The sequence below is a fragment of the Carcharodon carcharias genome, chromosome 16, assembly GCF_017639515.1.
Source record: "Carcharodon carcharias isolate sCarCar2 chromosome 16, sCarCar2.pri, whole genome shotgun sequence".
In the NCBI taxonomy this organism is placed as follows: Eukaryota; Metazoa; Chordata; class Chondrichthyes; order Lamniformes; family Lamnidae; genus Carcharodon; species Carcharodon carcharias.
Window position 1 is genome coordinate 49,722,046 of NC_054482.1, and position 12,472 is coordinate 49,734,517.

Sequence of the window (12,472 nt, forward strand, 5' to 3'; positions counted from 1 at the left end):
TCTGTCAGCTGCATTGAAAAAAAAGAGTCTAGCAGTTTCTGCTTAAAGTATTTCTTCAGAATGAAATGAAGAAAACTAGAGAAATTTTAAAATCCTCGTTCAGGTAAAAATTACAGTTTTTAAAATAAGCAGAGGCCATATGCATGTGAGTGACACAAGCAAAGTATTCCCAACATTTCTTAAAACCAACATCTGTTTTGGAACACAGGAACAGGAGTTAGACATTCAGCGCCTCAAGCATGTTCTGCCATTTAATTACATCACGGCTGATCTTTGATTCAACAATACATCAGCTTTTTGTATCAAACAATCAACTAAAATACAGGAAAATTAATTAATAAAGAATGAATAAACAAGTCTTTGTTAGGTTAGGCTTTACTTTTACATTGGGCAGGTTTTTCCGGTTGGCAAGCGGGAGCGGGGCCCGCTTGCCCACGCGTCAAATCACGCAGGGAAACGTCGGGCATGATTCCTGACGTCACCCTGCATCATTTAGACTTTCAGTTCGGCAGGCACGCAAATTAAAAAACTAAGTAACTTGACTGGTAGAACTGCCTGTCCAACCTTAGGATTGGCGGGCAGGCTGGGAGCCCAGGCGAATCTTGGAAAAAGCATGAAATCTCATCCATGGGCGGGATGAGGTTTCATGAAGGCTTTCAAATGTTTATCAAATGTTTAAATAAAAGTTAAGGACATGTCCCAACTCATGTGAGTGTCACATGAGGGGACATGTCAGGGAAATTTTTTTTATTACCTTTCTGTCAACTTTTGAATCGGAGCCAATCTCCCTAAGGCAGTACTGTGCCTCAGGGAGATCTGTGCACTCTTTCATGCGCGAAAAAGCACACTCCCGGCTGAGGGAATCCTCCCCACTGCCCACTCGTGGAGCGCATAGTGCTTCCTGGTGGACGTCACACTGAGCGGGCCTTAATTGACCCACCCACATAAAGTGCCCCCCCTCGCCACCCCCAATCGGGGGGCACCAATCGGAAGGCTGGCTAGTGGTGCCCGCTCCCGCATTTCCCCAATGGGGGGAAAAATGTTCCCCATTGTCTCTTGTCGCTGGAGCAAATGCAGTTGCAACTTCTGCAGTTTTGCCATATTTTACGTTCTTATGTTGCTTAAATAAAAACGTAACACATATCTGATTATAAAAGGAATATTAGTGAGCACTGTACTGATTCTTATCTTAAAAAAGGAAAGCTAATTATTTGTTCAGTTGATTTCAGAAACTGTTATATATAATTAAAGATTAAACACACAGTGGAATGAAAGTGAGAGATGAAATTGCAATAGATGATTACATTATAAATCCCACCAGAACAATTCTTCAATGGTGTCAGTAACAGTGGTAATCACAGTGATATTAGTTCAGAAAAATTCAAACTGTCACTGAATTCAGAAGTGGAGAAAAGCTGTGAACATTTGCTCTCCAACTATTTTGGCAAGGAAACAGCAGAGCAGCACATAATTCTAGAAAGCTATGGCATTACCTAATCCATATACACTATAATTTCCTCGGAATTTTGCATCATTAGACAACATAAATTTGCAATTACAATGGCATGTCTCAGGATTTTAATGGTATTTGTCAGAGTTTGCTCTTAAATCCCACTTACCACCAAAACTGAAAAACACTTTTCTAACATATAAGCATTATTAGCCCCAAATCTCTCCTCCCACTTCTGAGCAAGATTTTAGTCACACTTCTTCATAACGAACAAGATTTTGCACACCCATCCCACCAATGAGTGAGATTTCTTCAACTCACTGTTAATTCTATTCCAACCCAATCTCCCAGTGATTGCAGTTGCCCTTCTCAGGCCACCGCTGCCCTGCTTTATTTCTATTTTTACACTAACCAACACCGCCTTCCCCTGCCGCCATCAAAACTGCATTTTCCATTCACATCACCCTCAATCCCCTATGCCCAAAAATCTAAATTCCTCTTAACACTCCCTTCTTTTCTCTCTCCATTCCTCTCACACAGTTCCACCCTGCCACTTTACATTCTTTCCCTCCTAACTGTCCCACACTGGATCTATTATCCTCACTCAAGGCCCTAGCTCTGCTTGTCTTAAAAAAATTAAAATTGGTCTTTACTACCGTTACATAACAGCAATGCATGTCAAATGGTACTGCCAACTTATTGCAAGCCCGTGCCAATCCCTACTCAATGCTATCTCCAGCCGTTACAGGCCTTACATTGCCCACTGTCAGTGCACCTTCTGAAACTGATTCCTGCTCTCCACTTGCATTGGATTAGTTGTCAGTCACTGTCATTCCCTATCCTAAGCAAAGATGTGATATTTCCCCTAAATCCCTGCTGATTTGTTATTCCAGTCCATAGCCCATTCTGGGACTATCCAATGCTGATATTATTGCCAAGGAAAATACAATTCCATACCACCTCCAAGGGACAACACTAAGCTTCCAATATAAGGTGCCATCATCTGTTTAATTCAGGAGACACAAATTGAGGGAATACAGTTTTCATGAGCTCCTCCATACTTAGAAAGTGCTTTTCTTGATTTTGGCCAACTATCCCCAATGGGTACATCCTACATATCATCTTATTGCATAGGTTCATTTGACATGCCTTTTAAAAATACACTGAGGTACCGTTCTAACCCCTCTCAGACATAAAGTAGTCTCTCTCTGGCCTCTTACCCTATCCCTCCCTTCCTTTCCCCCTCTCCCTCCAGTAACAACTTTGCCTTTTTCTTCCATTTCTTCTCTCTTTCCTTTTCTTCCCTGCTTGATCTGAAGACAGAACTTAATCCTGGCTAACTGTGTGCAACACTACAGAGAAAATGAGTTTAAATATAAACGTAAGAAGCTTTTACTCCATGGAAATAACAGCAATTACTTTAAGGTAGCACTGACCTGTCGTGCATGCTCAGACACCCACTCAATGTCATTTGCATTCATTTCATTTGGATTTTCTGGTGGAAGTTCAGCGTGATCTTTAAGTGGAGTCCGAGCAGCAAATACTATATAGGTTTTCACTGGCGTAATCTGAAAAATAATAGAAAGTTTGGACAAAACCACAAAATAAAAAGGTTATTTGAAATTTCACCACACATCAGGACTCTATATTTTTAACTGCACACCTGAATCAAGACTAGGGTTATCACCACATGAGAATTAAATCTGGTCACTACTTACAACTGCTCATTTAGAAGAGAAAGCACATAAATTCTGAAAAATCCTGTTTAATTAATCATGAATAGGAAGTGATTTCCTCCCCCACCCAGAGAAAGCTCCAATGCTCTTCAGCTCTCATTAGGGATTCACTTTTTGAGTGTGAGAATAGGGTCATTGGGTACTCACATGGGGCACAGTTTCTACCTTCACATTTTAGGGCAAAGACAAGCAATTATGAATATTAATTTAAAAGATTTCACCATATAATGTAAAAGTCAACATAATATAACGGGAAGTAAAGTTTTTAAAAAACATTTTGAGGTATTTCCAATGAAAAGATGCACTGTAATGCCCTCCAATTATCACTCTATTTCTTCATGAAGAAGCTTGAATATGTTTCAATTTTGCCATTCTAGAAGGGCTTGTACAAGGGCCTGTGTTTCTTTCAAACAGTTTAATTAGCACAAAATGACTAAGTTAAAACTATGTTTAAGAATTTGTATTCAGCATTAGCTTACAATCCTCTATTAACAAAATTATAGGACACAAGACAGCTGCAAGACATAGCTACCATTGACCATTTTTTAAAAGTAATGAAATATTCAGATGCGGTATTGTTTAAATATGGTAATTAAAAAACAAATCAAAAATGCCAATCTAAAAAGTCTAAATGATAGGTTATTTTATTCGGAGTCATATGGACTCAAAATGTTAATTCTGTTTCTCTCTCCAAAGATGCTGTCAGGCCTGCTGAGTTTTCCAGCATTTTCTGTTTTTATTTCAGATTTCCAGCATCTGCGGTATTTTGTCTTTATTTAAATGGTTTATCTTCTTTAGACAATAAATGCAAGTTCATTCTTTTTTCTTCTAATAAGTTCTAGATTTAAAACCAATTAATCATGTTTAACATGCCAATAGAACATGGTCAGTTTGCTTACCTGCCCTAATAAAATCCCAGTTGTTCCATATCGTTCTTCTGCCTTCAGTTTTTTAAGATATTTCTCACTGTATTCCCCAATGACGTAAGATCTTCCCATGATGAAATGTCACTGGTGAACTGGTCCAAATCACACACAAAGAAAGGAATCTTCACTCTTATGTTCAGATGGACAAACAATATATTTACAGTATTAGACTGAAACTGTGGAAGATTGAGAAATTAAACCTTATAGAGCTGCATCTAAAACTTTCGTTTTGTGAAATATCAAGAAAGATGTAAAATTAGGCATGACTAATAATTGTTCCTTGTATTTTGATTACTTGTAGAAGTCAGCAGCTAATTTTCAATAACAATTTTAAACAGTCAGATTTGCAATGTATTTTTATATTCACACAATATCAAGTTTCAGATAAATATTTTACATGATGGAATTGGAATTACTAAGATTCAGTCTTGCTGTCAGTCTACATTAGCAAGAACTGAGAATGCACTGACAGAAAACCAGTTAAAAGTAGTTACGAATTTGGAAAATCGTTGTTGGTGAGTTTCCACTAGTTATATCAACTCAATCCAAGTGGATGGGCCTAAACAGCGCAGAGAATTTTAAACGATTGAGCTACACCCAAAATAATTTATGCTCCTTTGTTCCGTGATCTTTTATGGTGGCTCAAGGTTCAATTTGCCTGAATCGAACCCCTGAATCAGGCCGAAATTGCGAGATTCTGCTGATTCAGGAAGGCTCTTCAAATTACAAACCCAATCTGATGCAAGGTTATTGATCTAAAATGTTAACTCTGTTTCCTTCTCCACAGGCGTTGCCAAACCTGCTGAGTATTTCCAACATTTTCTGTTTTTATTTCAGATTTCCAGCATCTGCAGTTTTTTTTTGCCATTTTATTGGTATTCAAATTGTAATCATAATCTTTGGTGCACGGATGCTAATAGACATAATATAAAAGTTCTTTCATGTCAAAAACTTTAAATTTACTAAGAAACAGTCTTGCGTACACCAATTAAACTAGTAATTAGTTCAGTATCATTTTTTAAAGTAACTTTCATTTTCATTAAATCGGGTTAGTCATTGGTGAAAGAAAGCAAATGTTTATTTTGCTGATAAACCCAAATTCAGCAGCTAAATTCTGCATCAGATTCACATTCTTAAAACAGTAAGGAGCACTAGCAATAGAATTTTTTGAAAACAAAACAATAAATTCTATTAGTTTGCCTAATTGAACTTGTTCATGGAAGCTTGTGATTATGCAAATAAATTTTAGCCAAAAACTTCAAGCTTGACCTGCAGAGGGAGTCTGAGGAACTGGAGTCAAAATTAAAATATTGAGCTTTAAAGATAATGATCTCTGGATTACTACCTGAGCAAGCACAATTTGGGATGGGATCACACAGATGAAGGAGTTGAATGCATAGCTCAAGAGTGGTGTCTGGTTCAGGAATTTAATTCATGAGGCACTGGAAAGAGAGAACTGTTTCTTTGGGCCAGGCTCCACTTCAACTGAACTGGGACCAGTATCCTAGAACACCATATAGCCAGGGCTATATAGGGTGCAGTAGGAAGCGAGAAAAGGTTAACAGTAATAATGCATCAGTGAATAAGTTTAAATCAAGGAAAATGGTAAAAAGTTAAAGGTGCTTTATCTGAATGCACAAAATGTTCATAACAAGAGAAATGAATTAATGGCATAGAGAGAAATGGTTTTGATCTAATAGCCATTACAGGAATGTGGGTGGTTGCATGGCGAGCAAGGTTAGTGACTAAATATTCAAAGTTACTTGGCATTTCGAAAAGACTAGCAAAATGTTAGAAAGATGATGGAGGGCCAGGGGTTAGTTTGGAGCATGAGTTCATGGGATGAATTCAAGACATTTCCTCAAATAATACATTGTGAAATGAAACCAATCAGGGAAGAGGCTATTTCAGATATTCTTTTGCGTTATTAATAATCTCACATTAAGGGATCCTCTGGGAAAGTGTGATCATAACATGATGAATTTCACGCTGAGTTTGAGAACGACATAGCAAGTCCTGACACAAATCAGGGGTGAGTTGGCCAAGGTAGATTGGGAAATTAGGTTGAAAGGCATGACAGTGGATGAGAAATAGTAAACATAAATAGAAATATTTCATAATTCTCAATGAATCAACATTCCATTGAGAAATAAAAACACCATGGGAAAAGAGATTCATCTGTCACTAAGGATAGTATTAGATTTAAAAAAGGCTAAGAATATTGCAAAGATGATTCATAAGTTAGAGGATTGGGAGAGCTTTAAATAGCAGCAAAGAATGACCAAAACATTAATAAACAGGGATAAACTAAAATGAGAAAAAAACCTAGCCAGATATACAAAAAGAGATTGTTAGAGCTTCTACAAATATATAAAAAGGAAGAGAGTAGCAAAAGTCCTTTAGAGGCTGCAACAGGAGAAATTATTATGGAAAATAAGGAAATAGCAGAGAAGTGAAGCAAATATTTTGTGTCTATCTTCTCACAGAAGACACCAAAACATATTAGAAATAGTGAGGAACCAAAATTCTAATAAGAATGGGAAACTTAAAATAATTAGTATTAGTAAAGAAAAAGTACTGGAAAAACGAATGGGATAGAAAGCTGACAAATCCCCTGTACCTGACAGCCCACATCCCAGGGTTCTAAAAGAGGTGGCTGTGAAGACAATGAATACACAGGTTGTGATCTTCAAAAATTTCTTAGATTCTAAAATGGAATTGCAAGATAGCAAATATAATAGTACTATTCAAGAATAATAGTAGAGAGAAAACAGGGGACTACAAGTCAATCAGCCTGACATCAGATGTTGGGAAATGTCGGAATCCATTATTAAGGAATTGGTAACAGGGCACTTAGAAAGTTACGTGAGTATGCAGAGTCAGCAAAGTTTCATGGAGGGGGTGCAACAAAGGTTCACTAGATTGATTCCTAGGTTGAGAGGGCTGTTCCTTAAGGAGAGATTGAGTATAATGCACCTATACTCTCTGGAATTTAGAAGAATTAGATATGGTCTCATTGAAATATTAAAGATTGAGAGGACTTGACCATGTTTGGCAAATCTATTAAGAGTGTTCTTGAAGATGCAACCAGCCAACTAGGTAATGGAGAGCCACTGAATGTAGTATATTTTGATTTTAAAACACATTTCATTTGGTTCTACACAAAAAGATGCTGCTCAAGATAAGGGCTCCTGGGGTTGTAGTAACACTTGTATATTAGTAAGGATAGAGGATTGGTTGAAGGACAGAAAACTGAGAGTAGGAATAAATGGGTCATTTGCAAGTTGACAGACTGTTACAATTGGAGTGACGTAAGGGTCAGTGCTGGGGCCTCAGCTATTTACAATCTATATCAATGACTCAGGCGAAGAGACTGAGTGTAATGTATCAAGTTAAAGAAAAGTAAACTATGAGGAGAAAACAATGATTCTGCAAAGGCATAGAGAAAGTGGGTAGGCAAGAAGCTGGCAGATGGGAGTACCATGTGGGGAAATGTGGGGTTATTCACTTTGGGGGAAAGAACAGAAAGACTGTTATGTTCAAAGGGATTTGTGTGTCTTTGTACAACAGATACAGCAAATTAAAATGCAGGTACAGCAAGCAATTAGCAAGATAAATTTTGTGTTGGCATTTTTTCCCAGGGTGTTGGAGTGCAAAGGAGAAAGGGAGTCTTGCTGCGATTGCACAGGGCTTCAGTGAGACAACACCTGAAGTACAGCACTGTGTACAGTTTTGATCTCCAAATCCAAGAAAGAATATATTTGCTCTGGAGGGGGTGCAACAAAGGTTCACTAGATTGATTCCTAGGTTGAGAGGGTTGTTCCTTGAGGAGAGATTGAGTATAATGCACCTATACTCTCTGGAATTTAGAAGAATTAGATATGGTCTCATTGAAATATTAAAGATTCTGAGAGGACTTGACCAGGTAGATACTGAAAGAATGTTTCCCTGGCTGGGGAGTGTAGACATGGATCGCACAGCCTCAGGATAAGGGCCATTTTAGACTGAAATTAAGAGAAATTTCTTCAGAGTATTGTGGATCTTTGGAGTTCTATATCCCAGAGGGTGCTCTGTCAGTGATCATAGTCAAGGCTGAGATCAAAGGACTTTTAGGGTGAGAAGTTTCCTCATGTAGTGCCATCTGCAGTAACACTGCGGAGGCCATGTGCCACTCCACTAGTACCACCCGCAATGCCGGTTGCTTCCTGTACCAGGATGAGGCAGCATATCGGTGTGGTCCTAAATGCACCAGAGGTTTTGATTCAGACTTATCCTGATGTCACAGCCCAATGTCTTATGTGATGCTAGGATCTCAAATTTGGGCATCTAAGGTTGAGTCAGCACTTGTTTTATTTACTCAAGAAAAAACATGCATAAAGCTGCAAGATGAGTCCCACAGTAGAATAATTTAAAGGGCGAGAATCCCAATTGTAGTGAAGTTAAATTTTGGATTTTTTTCTATTACAGAGTATCTGGAAGTACTCTGGAATGCTTTTAGAGGTGTTGTGTCCTCCTGCTGCATTCAGGGGCCTCAGGCAACATTCAGGAGTAGAAAGCAGTGCAGGAGCCACTCAGGCCAATGCTGCAATCATTTAGATGAGGTATTTATGTTGCCCACCTTGATCTGAATGGGTGCAGGCAGGTCATGGTTTTTTTAACTCTTTAATGGGATGTGGACGTCACTGTCAAGGCCAGCATTTGCTGCCCATCCCTAACTGCCACTGAACTGAGTGGCTCGCTAGTGCCATTCAGAGGACAGTTAAAAGTTAACCACATTGCTCTGTAATCACACATAGGTCAGACCAGGTAAGGGTAACAGATTTCCTTCCCTAAAGGACATTAGTGAACCAGATGGGTTTTTTCAACACTCGATGATAGTTTCATGGTCACCCATTACTGAGACTAGCTTTCAATTCCAGATTTTATTGAATTCAAATTCCACCAGCTGCCAAACACAAGGTGGTGGTATGATCCTACATCAGCACCTCAACAAGTCCGGACATCCTGTAGGGATGTCCTCCATCCGCTGCTGATGCGTATATAGTAAATCTTGGTCAGGGTGTTACCACCATCTGGAGACCTCCATGTCTTTTTGTCCAGCTACTCCACATGGTGGGCAGCAAATACCATCAACATGGCCATGAAGTTGTTAAGACTGCAAAAACTAAGGAAATTTTAGGATTTATTGTAAAACATGTAGAATATAAAAGTCAAGATGAGCTGATATAAATCTTAATAAAACCTCAGAGTACAGTAATGGGCACCACGCTTATAGGAAAGATATTAAGGCATCAGATAGCACATTATGCAGATTTAATAGGATGCAGCCTGGTATGAGGAAATACAAGGGTTAGGAAAGATGACAAAAATGAGTCAGTTTTTGTTAGAACAGCACAAGTCATGAGGTGATACGATTGAAATGTTTTAAATTATGATAGAATGAGAGAAGGTAGCTAGAAGCCAACTGTTTTCGGTATTCAAGGGATCAAAAATGAAGTCCATAGATTAAATGCAAGGGATTTAGAACTAAAAGCAAGAGAAACTTCTTTATGCAGTTATAAAACTGTGAAATTCACTTCCAAAATTAGTGAAAGAGGCACAAGCTTTACAACATTCAAGATTAGTTTAGATAGATGAATGAAATAAGTTGGGATGGAGGAATAGGGTGGGCCAACGCATTTCAGGCTATTTTCTTGTGTGCCCAGTAAACACCAATGTGGATTGATTGATTAGCTAAGTTGTTAGTACACTTGTGAGTCAGAAGGTCATGTGTTCAACACAGGATGTTTTATTTAAAATTTATTCTTGACCAGTATTTATTGCTCTTCCCCAGTTGTACTTGAGAATGTGGCAGTAGGTCTCCTTCTTGAACAGCTGAAGGTCACGTGCTGATGGTAGGTGGCAAGATCCAGGATTTTCACCCAATGGTGTTTGAAAGGACAATGACACATGTCCAAGTCAGGATGATGTGTTATTTGGAGGAGAAACTGCAGGTGATGATGTTCCATCTTGTTACCCTTGTCCCCCTAGATGGTAGAGGTTGTGGGTGTGGAAGATGTTGCCAAAGAAGTCTTGGTGAGTTTCTACCATGCATCGTGTAGATTACCGTTCCCAAACTGTGGGTCACAACTGCCAATAAGATTGCAGGGATAGCCCCACCGTGCTCCTCTATACCACCGCCCCCCCCCCCCCACCCCCCCAACCCCCCACCTCACACAGTGCAGAAATGGCAACTGTGGAGAGGAGACTCTAGCGGGACAGCCCTGGACATTCTGGATTGATGCCACCAAAAAGCAAGGAATGGGTGGTGACCCCAAGGCACCCTTTAACCTTAGGAGTGAGTGCCTAGCAGACTCGGGATGTTTGTGCATCAACTTGATGCAGGCAGGGACAGCATAACTCAGTGACTGATTATGGGAAAAACCAAGAAGTCATGTTGCTGAGGTGAAGTGGTGAGTGGTGGTTTAAAACTTTACTGTCTTTGTGCTTGTCAGCCTGGTGTACAGGCTCCTCACTCCAGGCTGATGACTCTGCTTTGCACGCAGTGGCAACGAGATCAAGGCAGGTGGGGGTGGGGGGGGGGGAGGAGGTGTGTATGGAGTGGCAGGGGGTGGGGGATGAAAGAGGGGCTGATTACTGTGTGAGGTGGGTGGAGGGGAAGAGGAGAGGAGCTGATTATTGTGTGTGGGGGTTAGAGGATGATTACTGTGAGCAGGGGTTGGATAGGGACTGATTACTGTGTGCAGTGCGGTTAGGGGCTGATTACTGTGTGCAGGGGGCATAGGGGCTGATTACAATGTGTGCGGGGGTTAGAAGCTGATTACTCTGCGTGGAGGGAGAGGGGCTGATTACGGTGTGTGTGTTGGGGGGGTGAGGGGCTGATTACAGTGTTTTGGGGGGGTGGGGGAGAGGGCTGATTACGGTGTGTGGGGGGGAGGGGGCTGATTACTCTGCGTCGGGGGAGAGGGGCTGATTACGGTGTGTAGGGTGAGAGGGGCTGATTACAGTGTATGGGGAGAGAGGGTCTGATTACTGTGTGTGGGGGGAGAGGAGCTGATTATTGTGTGTGGTGAGGATAGGGACTGATTACCGTGTGGGGGCGGTGAGATGGGCTTATTACTGTGTGTGGAGGAGGGGGTAAGGGGAGAGGGGCATCATTGAGTCTTCAATCGCTAGGGAATATGGAAAGCTTGGCTAAAAATCTCATGAGTACATACAATAACATTTTTACAAAGTACTTTAAAAACACAGGTTTTCATATTTACATGATGCATTATATCCTCATCTCTAATATGCAAACTTTAATAATTGTATACTGAATGTTACCATGCTGCTTTATTACTCTTTTGTTTTTGATGCTGTCTGTGGTTACATTGAGTTTCAGTTGTTAAAATGGGGTCACACTGGAAAATAGTCTGGGAAACACTGTTGTAGATTATGTACACAGCTGCCAGGGTGTGCCAGTGGTGGAGTGAGCGGAGAAGGTGCGTATCAAGTCTGATTTGTGCTGGATACAAAACATCTTGTTGTTCATTGCACCTATCCAAATAAGTGAAGAGTATTCCATCCCAATTCCAATTTAGTGCTCTGTAGGTGGAGAAAAGGATCTGGGGAGTCAGAATCTGAGGTATTTCCTCCATAATACTGAGCCTCTGGCCTGCTGTAGTAACCAGATCGTTTACATAGCTGGTCAAGCTGAGTTACTGGTCAAGCTGTGCTTCTGGTCAATGGTGAACCCCTAGCCCCCAGGATGTTGATGAAAGTGGTGATTTCATTGGATGTCAAAGAGAGGTGGTTAGGTTCTCTCTTGTTGGAGGTGGTCATTGACTGACTATTAAGTGGCAAGCTGCATTCATATCATGCATTAGCCCAAGTCCAAACACTGTCTATGTCTTGTTATATGTGGGCATAACTGCTTCATTTTCTGAGGAGCTATGAATGGAGCTGAACACTGTATAATCATCAGCAAATATCCCCACTTCTGACCTTATAATGGAAGGGAGGTCATTAATGAAGCAGTTGAAGATGGTTGGGCCTAAGTGCTGCTTTGAGGAATTCCTGCAGTGATGTCCAAGAGTTGAGATGACTGGCTTGCAACAATAATAATTTTCCTTTGTGCCAGGTATGACTCCAACCAATGGAGAGTTTTCCCACTGAACCCCATCGACTTCAATTTTATTAGGTCTCCTTGGAGCTGCATTCATTTGAAAGAAGTCTTGATGGCAAACATGGTCACTCTCACCTTTGGAGTTTAGCCCTTCTGGCCATGTTTGGACCACGGCTGCAACTAGCATTGAAGCTAAATGGCCCTGCAGAAACTCCTCAGATTTAAACAATAGGGCTGGAAAGGTGACCAGATG

General features: G+C 40.4%; 1 protein-coding gene across 22 annotated transcripts in view; it reads right to left on the reverse strand.

The window, feature by feature from the left end:
• odr4 (odr-4 GPCR localization factor homolog) overlaps positions 1 to 12,472 on the reverse strand; it is a 97,134-nt gene that overhangs the window by 73,118 nt on the left and 11,544 nt on the right. For 16 of the 22 annotated variants that reach the window (XM_041208805.1, XM_041208795.1, XM_041208800.1 and 13 more), the window contains 2 exons: positions 4,086 to 4,241; positions 2,887 to 3,018 (listed from right to left, as the gene is read on the reverse strand). In XM_041208805.1, the coding sequence (XP_041064739.1) occupies positions 2,887 to 3,018; positions 4,086 to 4,184 (231 nt within the window). In that variant the 5' untranslated portion in view covers positions 4,185 to 4,241. The remainder of the gene's footprint in view (positions 1 to 2,886; positions 3,019 to 4,085; positions 4,242 to 12,472) is intronic. The other 6 variants (XM_041208811.1, XM_041208807.1, XM_041208802.1 and 3 more) reach the window with 1 other exon arrangement.